At 33.7% G+C, this 12,829-nt stretch overlaps 1 protein-coding gene across 2 annotated transcripts in view; it reads right to left on the bottom strand.

The window, feature by feature from the left end:
- Nucleotides 1–738: 738 nt before the first annotated feature.
- The window catches only part of LOC139114553 (discoidin domain-containing receptor 2-like), a 48,449-nt gene continuing 36,358 nt past the window's right edge, over nt 739–12,829 (bottom strand). For both annotated transcript variants that reach the window (XM_070676348.1, XM_070676349.1), the window contains exons 10-13: nt 12,308–12,429; nt 5,807–6,004; nt 5,025–5,259; nt 739–4,582 (exon numbers count right to left, since the gene is read on the bottom strand). In XM_070676348.1, coding sequence (XP_070532449.1) covers nt 4,280–4,582; nt 5,025–5,259; nt 5,807–6,004; nt 12,308–12,429 — 858 coding nt within the window. In that variant the 3' untranslated portion in view covers nt 739–4,279. The remainder of the gene's footprint in view (nt 4,583–5,024; nt 5,260–5,806; nt 6,005–12,307; nt 12,430–12,829) is intronic.

Raw genomic sequence — 12,829 nt, 5'->3', positions numbered from 1 at the left:
CAAATTCCAGAAACGAATGACAGCGCCGTAGTAAAGTACTGTCCAATCAAAAGTGAACATGTCATATTCTGTAGACATCTGGTACGTTTTAATATTCAAATTTGGTAATACAGCGGAAACCAGCTGCAACACAAAATCTGCTGTGCCCTAGGGCATTTATATAATGTGCCCTACGGCATTTATAGGATGTTCCATTACATTGGAAGGCTATTTCACAAGTAAAAGTTTTAATTCATATCCTAAACATGTTACATTGACAAAGGGGACGGTTGACGTAAATACATTGAAAACGAAAATATATCAGTTAGGGGCGATAGTTTTTATCGATAAGTCGGATAAAACCCTCATACTCGGGCTCTTCTGGTATATAAAGTCCAACCCTACGATAAAATGTCTCGGCCTGCGGCCTCGACATTTTATCGTTGGGTTGGACTTTATATACCAGAAGAGCCCTCGTACTCGGGCTTTATTCTATACATAATATATATATATATATATATAATATATATATATATATATATATATACACACACACACACACACACACACACACACACCACCACACACACAAGGAGGGCACATTGTATACATTTTGTGTATATATATATATATATATATATATATATATATATATATATATATATATATATATATATATATTCCAAATACAGGTTAAATCCATGTCTATTTGTATCCATCACACATTCTTATGTATACAAGAACACCTTTGCATGATCATTTCATTTCAAGCACACATGTATTTATTTTGTAATAAAAAAAGCATGAAATAATGCTGCAATGCTAAAATAAAATATGGAAAAAATTGTTGAAATTACAGTGCTCGGTAGCCAGTACAGCCTTGCACTGTACAGTACATTCTTGTGAAAACTCAGTCACAACTCTGAACTTCTGCAAACAATGTAAATAATTGCAATGTTACATCCAGTCTCTGATGCCCATGCTTCTCTGTGTTTTGTAGTATTCTACACAGTTCTGTACTGTATCAAAGTTCATTTGTGCTTAAGTTCATTTGTGCTTAGTCTTGAAAACGAGTACCGGTACATGTATTGGTACATTGTCGCTAAGCTATGAGTGAATATCATTTTGGCTTTTCTTGGATAAATACTTTATTAACTGTATCAGAACAAAGAATTGTCAACTATCAAAACGCAGCATCATGCGTAAAATCCTGAACGAATTCATGAAAACACAAAAAACTTTTTTATAATCTAGCAGCTGGTACATGACCATCATGCCAGCTTTCAACATAACACCCTTCTACATACTGAATCCCTAAAACTTTTCATTTGGCTTCTCTGTTAGTTTCATGCAACATTTACAAGATATGATAGCAACAGTAATTATTTCACAACTGTACAAGGTGTGTACTCAGAATGTTAGCGATATTCGATAACCTACATGCTAATTTTATACATCTACAGTCAGACTGCACAAATAAGACAAATATGTACAAGTTTAAAGTGCACCCACAAAGATCATACAATAACCACATCTAGTAGTTTGTGAAAATAAATCACATAAAAATTTACAGATCTTTAATAATTTCAAGCCCAAAAAATCTAGGTTGCTTTAGTGTATATAAACTCCTTCCAATGACCTTTGTAAACTTTTTACAATATAACTGTTTCAGTACCCTTTTTTTTCCTGATCTGTTATACAGGGAAGAAATCTGTGAACTGTGTCACTCAATAAAATCAAATCATGTAAAAGTAACAACAAAATTGATATTTTGGGGATATTGTTTTGATGGACTAAGAAGTCATACACTGACAAATTATGGTTTCCTTTTTCAACCATTCTCATGTAAATAGTGTTAATTGATCCCCAGTTGTTGCAAGTAATGTGGTAAAAAAGTGTTTGCCAATCCTTGTGCTTTGCAAAAAAAATGATCGTCAAGGTTCACCCAACGAAAGAAAGACAAGTGCAAATATATTTGTGGAAGAATATCAATGTCAGTGATGAAAAATAAGTCAAAACTACTGCTGTGTAAAAAGTAAATATCAAATATGTGACAGCAAGACTTGTGAGATGCCCTCCTAAATTTTGGAGATAAAAACATACTTTTGCAACTCCATAGCATACGTTGACAATACTCAGTAATACTCACTGGATTAATGAATGCCATGCTTCAAGCAGTAGGTATCTCTGTAAGCTCTCATTGTAAACAAAGATTCTGACATACCACAGCTAAAAGAACAAAATCATTATCTTCTCATCAAATGTTATACCATTAACAAGATAAAAAGGCATCGACAAGAGATTCCACACGTACACACATACTTATAACTAAAGTTTTGGATAACAAAAAGCCTGTGCATAGCGATTCATTGACATTTTAAACATGGTTTTGTCCATGATAGTTTCCTTGCATAGAATTTTGTAAGTTCAAAGCATCACTCTGCACTTAGTTGATAGTGATTCCATGGCCCCATTAGAAGACACCTAAACTCATTTCCCAGTCTCTGAAAATTGCTGTACATGAATGAATGGTACTATTTTTCAAGGGCTGCACATTCAACATACAAAGTGATATTAACCTGTTCACCCCTAATTCCATGTAAACAGGTCCACACTCACAATTGATAACAGTGGGTTTGGGCCAAACCATGGTGGTGAAAGGGTTTAAGGGTCTATTCAAACCGTACATCACTGTACATCAACTGTTATAAAACCTAAATCAATACACAAGTGTTCCCCTCATACATGGTAGATCTATAACATATAACTGCCTCCTGTCACTCTTCCTCTGATTGGCTGAATAATGTATGATCACTTTTAATATAATCTATGCAAGGTCAGAGTTCATGGAAACCATATTAAAATACATAGCAGCAATTTGTCAAAACCAACAGCACACAAATTTCTCGGAGAAAAATGAATGTAATTGAGCATCTCAATAAAAGTAAACTTTCACAAGTCCAGCATGTGAAAGAATGTATCCAACGTAAAAAAAGATTAATAATATGAATTTAAAAGTATATGTATAAAATGAATGCAAATACAGATCACAATGCATACTTCTGAAAGTAAACCTATCTGAATATTCATATTCAAGAAAAGTAAATCCAACAAAATCTGACTACAAAACAAAAAGAAAATTACTGCTGCTAATTCTTTCACTACCATGTATCAACTATGAAATATTATATACGCCATGACACATTTTTGTGACCAGGTGTTACCAAGGCAACAAAGTGATTGACAGGCAATGTATCAGAATCATGCATACATTAATCTATGGTGTCTGTAACAGACTGTTTCCAATGTCTCCATCAAAGTATACAAGATGATTATGTCAGGAACTATTTTATACTGGAACTGAGCAATACTATGTACATAAATCTACTTTATTATAGATATATGAAGTTTAATTTCACTATGATGATTAAAACTTCAGATATTCTCTGAAGGTTGGCACCAAAAAAATCTGAACTTGATGTGAATAACTTTGAATGATTCTGTTTCTTGTTCAGATGAAATTGTCTCATTGTTCGGATAAAATCAAATTTTTTGAAAAATTGATTCCTTTAGTGATAGTCAGAAGTCTTAATGGCAATAATGTAAGGAATGGATTATTGGTTTGATTGGGTTTAGACTTTATAACTTGCCAACATTTTTAGTTTCATTGATTAGACATATTATAGTTCAAATATGCATGTACTTTAAAAGCTAAGCTTCAAATTGTGCTGCACTTACAAATTTCCCTTTGTAAGTACTATGAACCACAGGGCTGTATCTTTAAAACATTCAACCACTGGCCTTATCAAAATTATACATTCATTATTTGAACTCCAGCAACTTTCCTGTTACCATGGTTACTGGTCATACACAAAGGCACTGTCAGTTTCATCCTTGCACAGAAATTTCAATACTTGAAAGAAGTTACATTCTCTTTGCTGGTGATTGACAAGAATTCGGAAAATGCAGTCTATATTGTATCTCTATACACTACGGTATATGTGAGACTGCCATCATAATGTACACTGTGGCGATATTTTATGTATGAAGTGTTAAATCTAATCTTTTCAATATGATGATATTGAAGTGATGGTGTATATTTCGATATAAAGTTCTGCTGATACGTTTGAGCAAGTCATTGTTTCAAAGAGATTTTTCTAGAATTCAAAGTCAACATCTTGACATATTGATCGCTTTTCTTGGCAGCTGTATGATCGGTAAAACTTGGCAAATAATGTTATCACCCTGTTTGATGAACTCTGCATGTTGATATTGGCTCTGCATCTACTGTTTGTGTTCTTTACACGACAGCAGGTTCATATCCCATGTTTTTCTGTTGAAAGAAGTAGTGGATAAAGTCAGCGTTGGGTCGGAGGTCAGCTTCTCGACGCCAGCATTGCTTCATGACTTCATACACATCCTTCGGGCAGTGGTTGGGCTTTGGTGGGACGACGTGATGTCCACTATTGCGGTAGTAGTGGCCGCTGTTTTCGATGACCTGCTGGTCGTTCAGTTCAGAGAGAGGCTGGCGTTTGGCCAGGGAGAATATCTCCCACAGGGTGACTCCTAATGCCCAGATATCACTGCAGGTACTGAACTTGCCCTGAAGACAGACGCAGAATTGTAAGAAACATTAAAGTCGTCTCTGCCATGATGATAGTAACTCCAAAGCTTAGTCCAGTATACTCTAGCTGGGTCTCATGATAACTACTCTAACAAAATCCTAAGCTGTATGATTGTGAAAACTTTGGATTTTGATCAAACGGTTGTAACTTTAATAAATTAAAGACTTGTGGCATACATTTCAAAGTATGATATGAAAAGCATGTCAGTCTTCATTACAGGAAATAACTGCCTGTCTGCTTGTTTAAAGCATGTCAATTTTAGCCAAGCAAGTGAAATTTTTACAGTCATCTTATGTCTTGTTGTTATTTTCAATGAATTTGCTACATTATCATCTACAAGAATTTTGACATTTTTGATCACTGAAGAGTATTGAAGTTAGTACTTGGATCATAGAAGTTGCTGGACATCCACAAACTTACATAGAGAATGCACTCCCAGGCCATCCAGCGGATTGGTAGAATAGCTTTGCCTTCAATACGATAATAGTCAGCTGAGTATAGACTTCTACTCATTCCAAAGTCAGCAATACGGATGGTGTAGCCGTTACCGACCAGACAGTTCCTTGTGGCTAAGTCACGGTGTACAAAGTCCAAGGATGCCAGGTACTGCACACCAGTTACTATCTGTGTTGCCATGTAGATCAGGGTGCCCAAGCTATGATGGAAGAATGAAGGTTATACGACTGCGGCACTAAAAGAGCATAAATTTATATTAATGGAAGCTCCTGAGCCTGAATGTGCAAGAGTTCATTGGAACAAAATTCAGAAAAAAATGATAATTGCAGCATTAAGCATAAAATGGTAGTTTTATTCTTTTATCTTCTTATTGTAGGAACTTTTGTCTCATATAATTACTTCGTTGTAGAGTGTATGTATTATACAGTGAGCATATCCTAAGAATCTTAGAATCGGGTAAAGAGAGAATCAATGCACTTGGGCGCCCTCTATTGGTCACTTTTCAACACCAAGCCATGGTACTTTGTGCATTATATCATAATGCTACATGGAAACTAAAGCATATCAAAGCTTCCATGATATTTTTACAGAAACTCTGATGAAATTTTTCTTCTACATTTATTCTTTGATGTCTTCTGAAGTAAAAAAAAAATTACACATGAAAATTAACATCTTTCTAAAACTGTCACTGGTAGGATGATTTTTTCCATGGTAGAAAAGAAAATTCTCCCAAATTGATTTCTCACCTTATTGGCTGTGCATTTGATGCTCCGTTAATTTCAGTGTCAAATTCTCTCTCAAACAGATACTGATTCAAATCACCGTTGTTCATGTACTCCACCACCATACACCATGGTTCCTCTCGAGTACTCACAGCCAGCAGCCGCACGATGTTATCGTGTTTCAGCTGCGACATAATCTTCACCTCTTTCTGGAAGTCAGACCTGATAGAGAATGAAACGACAGATCACTTCAAGATCAGTATCTGGTACTCCTCCTAGACTTACATTTGCTAGGAGAGTTTCAGAGCCAGTATAAGCCTTCATTCAGTTTGTCTAGATTTGACAGTTTTCTTGAACTTGAGTTTGATATAATACTTTGCTTGATTCTCCATCATTACTTGAGGGGCTTTTTATGTTCACGGTTTTCATCTTTGCTTTTAAGTAGACCAGTAAGAAAACCTCAAACGTGAAAGTAAAATGCTTTCAAGTGCAGATTTTTAAGAAATTGATGTAGTGCTATGTACACATATTAATTTACCCTTTTCCTGTCCAGTTCATCTGTTGCAATGAGATGTTACTATCTGGAGATATATTGTTCGACACGATTTTAACATACACATTTTTCTAAAACAACTTAAATGTGATGATCCCAGGCAATGATTTGATCATGATAGTGTTAGTCCGTGGGCTAGAGGGGGTCTACGTGCACCCCCCCCCCCCACAGGATAACAAACCTGTATTTTTCAGAACCCTTGGGATCCCTAGAATACGAAATGGAATTTTAACAGAAAAAATATAGGGACGCAATAGCTGTTATGGTCATGTTTTGAAGGGTACCGCAAAATCACGATTTTCCAAGCCAAATGCATTTTCGTCAAATCTGTCTTCTTGTAAGTCATGTGCTGAGCTCATTTTTTATCATAACCTCACTTGTTTGGTATCATTAGAAAGGGAATTTATTCCTCTTTAAGATGACATATTGCACTATGCAATATCTTCTACAGTTTTTGTCAAATATAACAAAACTTACCCCTTACCCCAAAATTTAACATTACAAATTACAGAAAATCTCAAATTCTACCAATTTTTAGCTAGGCATAATAAAAAATGCAATGATTTGTCTGAAATCTGTTTTATTTGATACAGGGACATGTCAGAAATATGAAATAGACTTTTAACAGAAAAAATATTGGGAATCTACAGCTGTAACAGTCATATTTTGAAGGGTACCACAAAATCATAGTGTTGCAGATTTGCATGCATTTTTGTTGAAACTGTCTTCCTATAAGTTATCTGCTGAGCTTGTTTTTGAATATAACCTGGCTTGTTAGGTATCATTAGAAAGATAATTTACTAATCGTTAGAATGACATATTGTAACATGCAATATCTTCTATAGTTTTCATGATATATAACCAAACTTACCCCATACCCCAAAGTTTACATTGAAAATTTCAGTCATAGCTAAAACCAAATTCTACCATTTTTTAGCTTGACACAAAAAATCTGGCCATTTTTGCTATTAAACCTATTCTATTTGTTACAGGGACATGTCAGAATTATGAAATAGACTTTTAACAGAAAAAATATTGGGAATCTACAGCTGTAACAGTCATATTTTGAAGGGTACCGCAAAATCATAGTGTTGCAGATTTGCATGCATTTTTGTTGAAACTGTCTTCCTATAAGTTATCTGCTGAGCTTGTTTTTGAATATAACCTGGCTTGTTAGGTATCATTAGAAAGATAATTTACTAATCGTTAGAATGACATATTGTAACATGCAATATCTTCTATAGTTTTCATGATATATAACCAAAACTTACCCCATACCCCAAAGTTTACATTGAAAATTTCAGTCATAGCTAAAACCAAATTCTACCATTTTTTAGCTTGACACAAAAAATCTGGCCATTTTTGCTATTAAATCTATTCTATTTGTTACAGGGACATGTCAGAAATATGAAATAGACTTTTAAAAGAAAAAATATTGAGAATCTACATCTGTAACAGTCATATTTTGAAGGGTACCGCAAAATCATAGTGTAGCAGATTTGCATGCATTTTTGTTAAAACTGTCTTCTTATAAGTTATCTGCTGAGCTTGTTTTTGAATATAACCTGGCTTGTTAGGTATCATTAGAAAGATAATTTACTAATCTTTAGAATGACATATTGTAACATGCAATATCTTCTATAGTTTTCATGATATATAACCAAAACTTACCCCATACCCCAAAGTTTACATTGAAAATTGCAGTCATAGCTAAAACCAAATTCTACCATTTTTTTACCTAGACATATAGAGTCTGGCCGTTTTTTGCTTTAAATCTATTTTATTTGGTACAGGACATGTAAGAAATATGAAATAGACTTTAAACAGAAAGAATATTGGGATTCTATGGCTTTAACAGGCATATTCTGTGGAGTACTGCAAAATCACAGCAGTGCAGACTCATATGTGTTTTGTTAACTTTGTCCCATTGTAGGTCATCTGCTGCGCTTATTTTATCACATAACCATGTTTATTTGGTACCATTGAAATGCTAATGTACTACGTTTTAAAATGACATATTGTTATATGCCATATCTTATATAGTTTTCATGGCATATGACGAAAACTTACCCCATACCACAAAGTTTATATCGAAAATTACTTTCGTAGCTATCGTCAAATTCTACCAATTTTCTAGCTAGACATAACAAATAAGGCAATGCTTTATATGAAATCTTTTTATTTGGTATGGGGGAATGTCAGAAAATATGAAATAGACTTTTAACAGAAAATATATTGGGACTCTACAACTGTAACAGTCATATTTTGAAGGGTCTCGCAAAATCACAGTATTGCCAACTCGCTTGCTTTTTTGTTAAATCTGTCTTCTTAAAAGTCATCTGCTGAGCTTGATTGTTGACATAACCTGGCTTGTTAGGTATCAATAGAAAGGTAATTTACTAGTTTTTAAAATGACATATTGTAATATGCAATGTCTTGTTTAGGTTTCATGAAATAGGACCAAAGCTTACCCCATACCCCAAGGTTTACACAGCAAATTACTGCAAATCTGAAACTCTACCATTTTTTACAATTTAGTAACTTTATGTGTTTATGTGTAACTTTATATATGTGTTTTTGTTAATAAAGTATGTTAAAAATATGAAATTAACTTTTAACAGGAACATAATATGATTTTGTAGCCTTTTGGATCATATTTGGAAGGGTACCCAGGTATCAGGGCAAATTTGCCGAAACACATACATTTGCAATATATGGGTTCCCCCTCCAAAAATGATCCAAATGGCTACTAAATTGTATCATCTTCCCGTTAAAAGTTAATTTTATACTTGTGACATACTTTTGTAAAAAATAATCAGATTTTAAACAGAATTGCCTTTTGTATTATGTGCAGCAAAAATGGTAGAATTTAAGATAAGCTGTAATTTGCGATTTGAACTTTTTGGGTATGGGTAAAGTTTGACCATATTCCAGGAAAACTATGAATGACATTGTATATTACAATATGTCATCTTAAAGAAGAATAAATTTCCCTACTTATGATACCTCACAAGCCAGGTTGTGTCACAAATAAGTTCAGCAGATGACTTACAAGAAGAAGAATTTAACAAAAAAGGTGCCAGTTTGCGGTACTGCGATTTTGCATTTCCCTTCAAAATATGGCTGTTACAACAATACAGTCCAAATATTTTTTCTGTTAAAAGTCTATTTCATATTTCTGACATGACCCAGTACCATATACTACAGATTTAATACCGAAAAGGAGCTATTTTTATGATGTCTAGCTAAAAATTCACGGAATTGATCACGTTATCTATGACAATACTTTCAATATAAACCTTGGGGTATGGGGTATGTTTTGGTCATATTCCATGAAAACTATACAAGATATTGCCTGTTACAATATGTCATTGTAAAGACTATTTAATTACCTTTTCAATGATACTATACAAACCCGGTTATAATCAATAACAAGCTCATTAGACGACTTATAAGATGACAGATTTAACAAAAACACATGCGAATCAGGAATACTGAGATTTTGCTGTACCCTTCAAAATACAGCTGTTACAGCTATAGAATCCCAATATTTTTTCTGTTAAAAGTTCATTTCATATTTCTGATATGGCCAAGTACAAAATAAAACAGATTTCATACAAAAAATTGCCTAATTTTTATGTCTGCGTAAAAAAATTGCTTGAATTTGACATTAGCTATGACAGTAGTTTTCGATGTAAATTTTGGGGTATGGGGTAAGTTTTGGTCATATTTCATAAACATCTGTACAAGATATTGCATGTTACAATATGTCTTTTTAAAGATTAGTAAATAATCTTACTAATGATACCTAACAAGCCAGGTTATATTCAAAACAAGCTCAGCAGTTGACTTAAAAGACGATAGATTCGACAAAAATGCACGCAAGTCAGGGTACTGAGATTTTGCGGTACCCTTCAAAATTTGACTGTTACAACTATAGAATTCCAATCTTTTTTCTGTTAAAAGTCTATTTCATATTTTTGACATGACCCATTACCGAATAAAATAGATTTCATACAAATAAATGCCGGAATTTATATGTCTAGGTAAAGAAAATGGTAGAATTTGATTTTAGCTATGACTGCAATTTTCAATGTAAACTTTGGGGTATGGGGTAAGTTTTGGTTATATATCATGAAAACTATAGAAGATATTGCATGTTACAATATGTCATTCTAACGATTAGTAAATTATCTTTCTAATGATACCTAACAAGCCAGGTTATATTCAAAAACAAGCTCAGCAGATAACTTATAAGAAGACAGGTTTAACAAAAATGCATGCAAATCTGCTACACTATGATTTTGCGGTACCCTTCAAAATATGACTGTTACAGATGTAGATTCTCAATATTTTTTCTGTTAAAAGTCTATTTCATATTTCTGACATGTCCCTGTAACAAATAGAATAGATTTAATAGCAAAAATGGCCAGATTTTTTGTGTCAAGCTAAAAAAATGGTAGAATTTGGTTTTAGCTATGACTGAAATTTTCAATGTAAACTTTGGGGTATGGGGTAAGTTTTGGTTATATATCATGAAAACTATAGAAGATATTGCATGTTACAATATGTCATTCTAACGATTAGTAAATTATCTTTCTAATGATACCTAACAAGCCAGGTTATATTCAAAAACAAGCTCAGCAGATAACTTATAAGAAGACAGTTTTAACAAAAATGCATGCAAATCTTCTACACTATGATTTTGCGGTACCCTTCAAAATATGACTGTTACAGCTGTAGATTCCCAATATTTTTGCTGTTAAAAGTCTATTTCATATTTCTGACATGTCCCTGTATCAAATAAAATAGATTTAATAGCAAAAACGGCCAGATTTTTTGTGTCAAGCTAAAAAATGGTAGAATTTGGTTTTAGCTATGACTGAAATTTTCAATGTAAACTTTGGGGTATGGGGTAAGTTTTGGTTATATATCATGAAAACTGTAGAAGATATTGCATGTTACAATATGTCATTTTAAAGATTAGTAAATTATCTTTCTAATGATACCTACCAAGCCAGGTTATATTCAAAAACAAGCTCAGCAGATAACTTATAGGAAGACAGTTTCAACAAAAATGCATGCAAATCTGCAACACTATGATTTTGTGGTACCCTTCAAAATATGACTGTTACAGCTGTAGATTCCCAATATTTTTTCTGTTAAAAGTCTATTTCATATTTCTGACATGTCCCTGTATCAAGTAAAACAGATTTCAGACAAATCATTGCATTTTTTATTATGCCTAGCTAAAAATTGTAGAATTTGAGATTTTCTGTAATTTGTAATGTTAAATTTTGGGGTAAGGGGTAAGTTTGGTTATATTTGACAAAAATGTAGAAGATATTGCATAATGCAATATGTCATCTTAAAGAGGAATAAATTCCCTTTCTAATGATACCAAACAAGTGAGGTTATGATAAAAAATGAGCTCAGCACATGACTTACAAGAAGACAGATTTGACGAAAATGCATTTGGCTTGGAAAATCGTGATTTTGCGGTACCCTTCAAAACATGACCATAACAGCTATTGCGTCCCTATATTTTTTCTGTTAAAATTCCATTTCGTATTCTAGGGATCCCAAGGGTTCTGAAAAATACAGGTTTGTTATCCTGTGGGGGGGGTGCACGTAGACCCCCTCTAGCCCACGGACTATGTATGTAAAAGAGTTGTGTGTCATATTGATGTGTTTTGGGCACTTCATTTCAACATTTAGCTTGAACTAACTGAAGTGATAGGGTTAATTTGGGTTTTATGATATTGGTGTTAAGTTTTGCCCAGACACTCCTAGAAAAGCTCTATGTAAGTATTCTGTGATCAAATCATACTTGTACTGATCAAACCTGATCTCTCATCCTTTTATATTGCTATTCTACTTGTTTTTCAAGTCATGAAATTTGACAGATATTTGCTTTATAGCCATGTGGTTCTCTACACACACGAATCAGTTCAATATGGACTGTACTGTACCTTGCATTTTTATCGGCGTTTTTCCTCAGCATCTTGACTGCTACCAAGACACTAGATCCTTTATCACATTCATATTCATTACCTTCCAATTCCTCTAGTCCTTCAGCTTCACAAAGATGCACCTGTACAAAGAAAAATAATTTCCTTTTTGATATCTTTCGGAAAGGACTCTGTAGTACACTAAAATTGCTACATTTGGCCACATTAGTACATTTTCCCTGCATCAAATTGATGTTTTTCTATCTAGACTTTAAAGGCCCAGTAGCTATAACTTTTGATGACATATTTCACTGTTGTTGTTTTTAATCTTAACTACAGTTTCTTGTTCTACTTCAGTAGCATGTTGAGATACACAGTGTCAGTGGTTGAGCTTGTCAGCTCGGAGTGTACATGTGTAGACTTGCACTGCTTTTGTTGCCAAGCGATTCCTGTCCAGACCAGAATACAAATGTAAACAATAACAGTGCATTTCACATGTATAGATATTGTTTTGACAAATACATGGTCATTGTTTCAACATGC

This window comes from Ptychodera flava, chromosome 16 (genome assembly GCF_041260155.1).
Source record: "Ptychodera flava strain L36383 chromosome 16, AS_Pfla_20210202, whole genome shotgun sequence".
NCBI lineage: Eukaryota > Metazoa > Hemichordata > Enteropneusta > Ptychoderidae > Ptychodera > Ptychodera flava.
The sequence above is the reverse complement of the archived record's forward strand: the minus strand, read 5'-3'. Positions and strand labels throughout refer to the sequence as shown.